Below are 2,850 nucleotides of genomic sequence, written 5' to 3'. Positions count from 1 at the left end.
TCTAGAAATAAGAGGCATCACATTGGCGTAAAGGAAGAGAAAGGTAACATCAGAGAATCAATCATACACTTTGCTCCTGGCTCAGAGTAAGAAGGCAAACACTTAATGTTATGAGTTCACATCTGGAGGCCTCTCTGAGCACACCAGGCACATGGTGCCCACGATCCAGGCTACCTTTAGGCTGGGGGTAGAGTCCTGCGTTATGACCTTTGGGGATGCTGTGTCTCTATCTCTCTGTGTTACTCACTCATGGAAGAAATAAATACATAAACTTTCAAGAATATTAATTTTTAAAGTGTGTTAAACACAGAATGAGTAAATGAAGACATTTCTGCTAGATCACTACCAGATCTGAACCTACAATTATCTATTGAATTTCAGTGACAAACTATCTCCTCTTTAAATATAATATTACATTCACTTTTCATTTTGCAAGAGAAAAATATTAGATGACAAATGTAACTCCATCCCCCATTCTTCTTCAGCAGTACTTGAAGTATTAATAAATATGCATCAGAAGCCAGCTTCAAATTAAATTTGAAGCAGCAAGTTAGAATCAAACACCTTGGATTCAGTACTACCTCTGTATGTTGTGTAACCCAGGAAAAAACACTTACCAACCTCCTTTTTAATTACATAAATAAGGGATAATAATAATATTACTGCTATCTACTTCAATGGGTTTAGGTGACTATTAATCACGATCGGGTTTATGAAAGCTGACTAAAAAGTGTACGACTGTAAAATATTATTATTGCTGGTAGCTAAAATAACCATCTCTCTCATTAAACTAAATTGCAAGAACAACTTACATTTTGTGCTTCAGAAATGTGGTAGTAGGAATAGTCATTATTAACTGAAGGTTGGCCAGTTGGAGGGAGTTGAGCTGAAGGTGGAGCATGAGCAAAACCCATCAAATGACTATTCTTCTGGAAATTTGTGGCCACTGTTGGCTGACTAGCTTTAGAAGACTCTTGTAGATAACCTTCCTGTTCGACCTTCCGACGCATTGTAGAATTCCAGTGGTTCTTGATAGCATTATCAGTTCTGCACAGAAATACATCACATAAAAATTTACAAACAAAAATTTCAATTCAGATTAGAGTTAACTGACAGAAAACTGTTTCCACAGAGATCTTTTCTTTGGGTCCACAGATAGTTGTTTTCTCTTTTTCATTGTTTCAGTTTTCTCCACTACCAAAGCTTTACTTATTGCCTAATATAAAATGTATAGATTTCTCTTAAGGAATCTGCAATATATATCATTTCTGTAAGTGCTGGTTTCTTTTAACCATTTTACTTCCTTGGTAATGGAGTATTTTTAATGCAATAACTCTTCAGGTTGATTCTGATTGTTTGTGGTACAAGGTTCTAATACAACTCAAAGTTCTAGCTCTCCCAGAACAATTACTCCTTTGAGTAAGGCTCAGCAGGGCCTACACACCACAGCGGGGACTTCATAAATGAATGATAATGATGCTGCCTCAGTGTCCACTCTTTATCTCTTGTACCACTAGCAAGAAATTGTGAGTAAAAGAACAAAGATTTTCCATCTTTTTTTTTTTTGAGAGGTTTGTGCTATAGGGCATGTGTGCTCACCAGAAAGAGAGACAAAGAGACAGAAAGCAAGAAATCACCCCCCAGGGGGGATGGCCACACCACAATCCCTTCTCCTCCATTCTCCTCTCAGGGTCTTGGGCACGCATGCACTTGCGCCCAGTGTGAGTTTAAGCCACTGGATCTGGGACTTGAACCGTGGTTGACTACATGAGAGTTCAGCGACATAGCCATTATGCCAACTGCTGATCCCAACATTTTCCATCTTTTTTTTTTTTTTTTTGGAGAGATTTTTGCTATAGGGCGCGTGTGCTCGCCAGACAGACAGAGACATAGAGACAGAAAGTGAGAAATCACCCCCCAGGGAGGATGGTCACGCCACAATCTCTTCTTCTCCATTTTCCTCTTGGGATTTTGGGCACACACGCACACGTGCCCGGCAACATTTCCCATCTTTTGAAAGCCACTCTAATTGTTCTCATAAGTAGACAGAGGTGAGAGTAGAAAATGGGATATCAAAGGGAAAGATGTTAATCTCCAGTATATTTTCAAACTGCACTGAATTTTTACTGAAGTCTTTCCATTCTCAGGAAAACCGTTTCTCAATTCAAAAAAAAAAACGTTTTAAGCCTCTCTATTACTATTTCGATGGGGGTGGGGGAATGCATGCTAAAGAAAGAGGAAGTTAATCACCTCTTTAATTTTTAGAAGAATTAACAGTATATCCTCTCAGACCACATAGGAGAAAAGGCCTCCTTTTACCCGCCCCTTGAATTTTCCGAGCTTATACTGAACCATAAGGGAGGAAGTGCTTTGAAGCATCACAAAAGAATACTATATAAACCATCTTTGCAATGACCTTTACTCCTGGTTTATGAAGTTCAAGAATTAAGTACTTTTAATATTTTATATCTCACATTATTTTTATGTAATAAAATATTTTTTCCAAAGTAAAAAAGTAAAATTGTTTTTTACTATTTAAGTAAGGAAAGTGGGACAAAAAGAGCTTCCATAGTTAACGCTCATCATATGGTCATTTTCTTGCCTTGTTAATTAAAAAGAAAGCATTACACTGACATTATTTTAAAATATCTAAAAATACACTATTTCTTAATTCAAAGACAAATATTGGACCAGCTCTGGGGTGCAGAGAGAGCATGCTGCTTGGAAGAAGCTGGATCCCACATGGTGACAGTGTCCAACTCCTGACCTGGCCAGCCTGAAGCAAACTGGGTTCACGCACAAGTGTCCAGGATCCAATGGGCTGGGAAACTGGATGAAGGGGATCACAGC

The 2,850-nt window shown here is 38.3% G+C and overlaps 1 protein-coding gene across 1 annotated transcript in view; it reads right to left on the bottom strand.

The window, feature by feature from the left end:
• The window catches only part of MYB (MYB proto-oncogene, transcription factor), a 45,273-nt gene that overhangs the window by 30,346 nt on the left and 12,077 nt on the right, over nt 1-2,850 (bottom strand). Inside the window, 1 exon segment of the mRNA XM_027770256.1 lies at nt 813-1,047. Within this exon segment, the coding sequence (XP_027626057.1) occupies nt 813-1,047 (235 nt within the window).

The sequence above is a fragment of the Tupaia chinensis genome, unplaced genomic scaffold, assembly GCF_000334495.1.
Source record: "Tupaia chinensis unplaced genomic scaffold, TupChi_1.0 Scaffold000117_2, whole genome shotgun sequence".
Taxonomy (NCBI): domain Eukaryota; kingdom Metazoa; phylum Chordata; class Mammalia; order Scandentia; family Tupaiidae; genus Tupaia; species Tupaia belangeri.
This window is presented reverse-complemented; position numbering and strand designations above follow the sequence as displayed.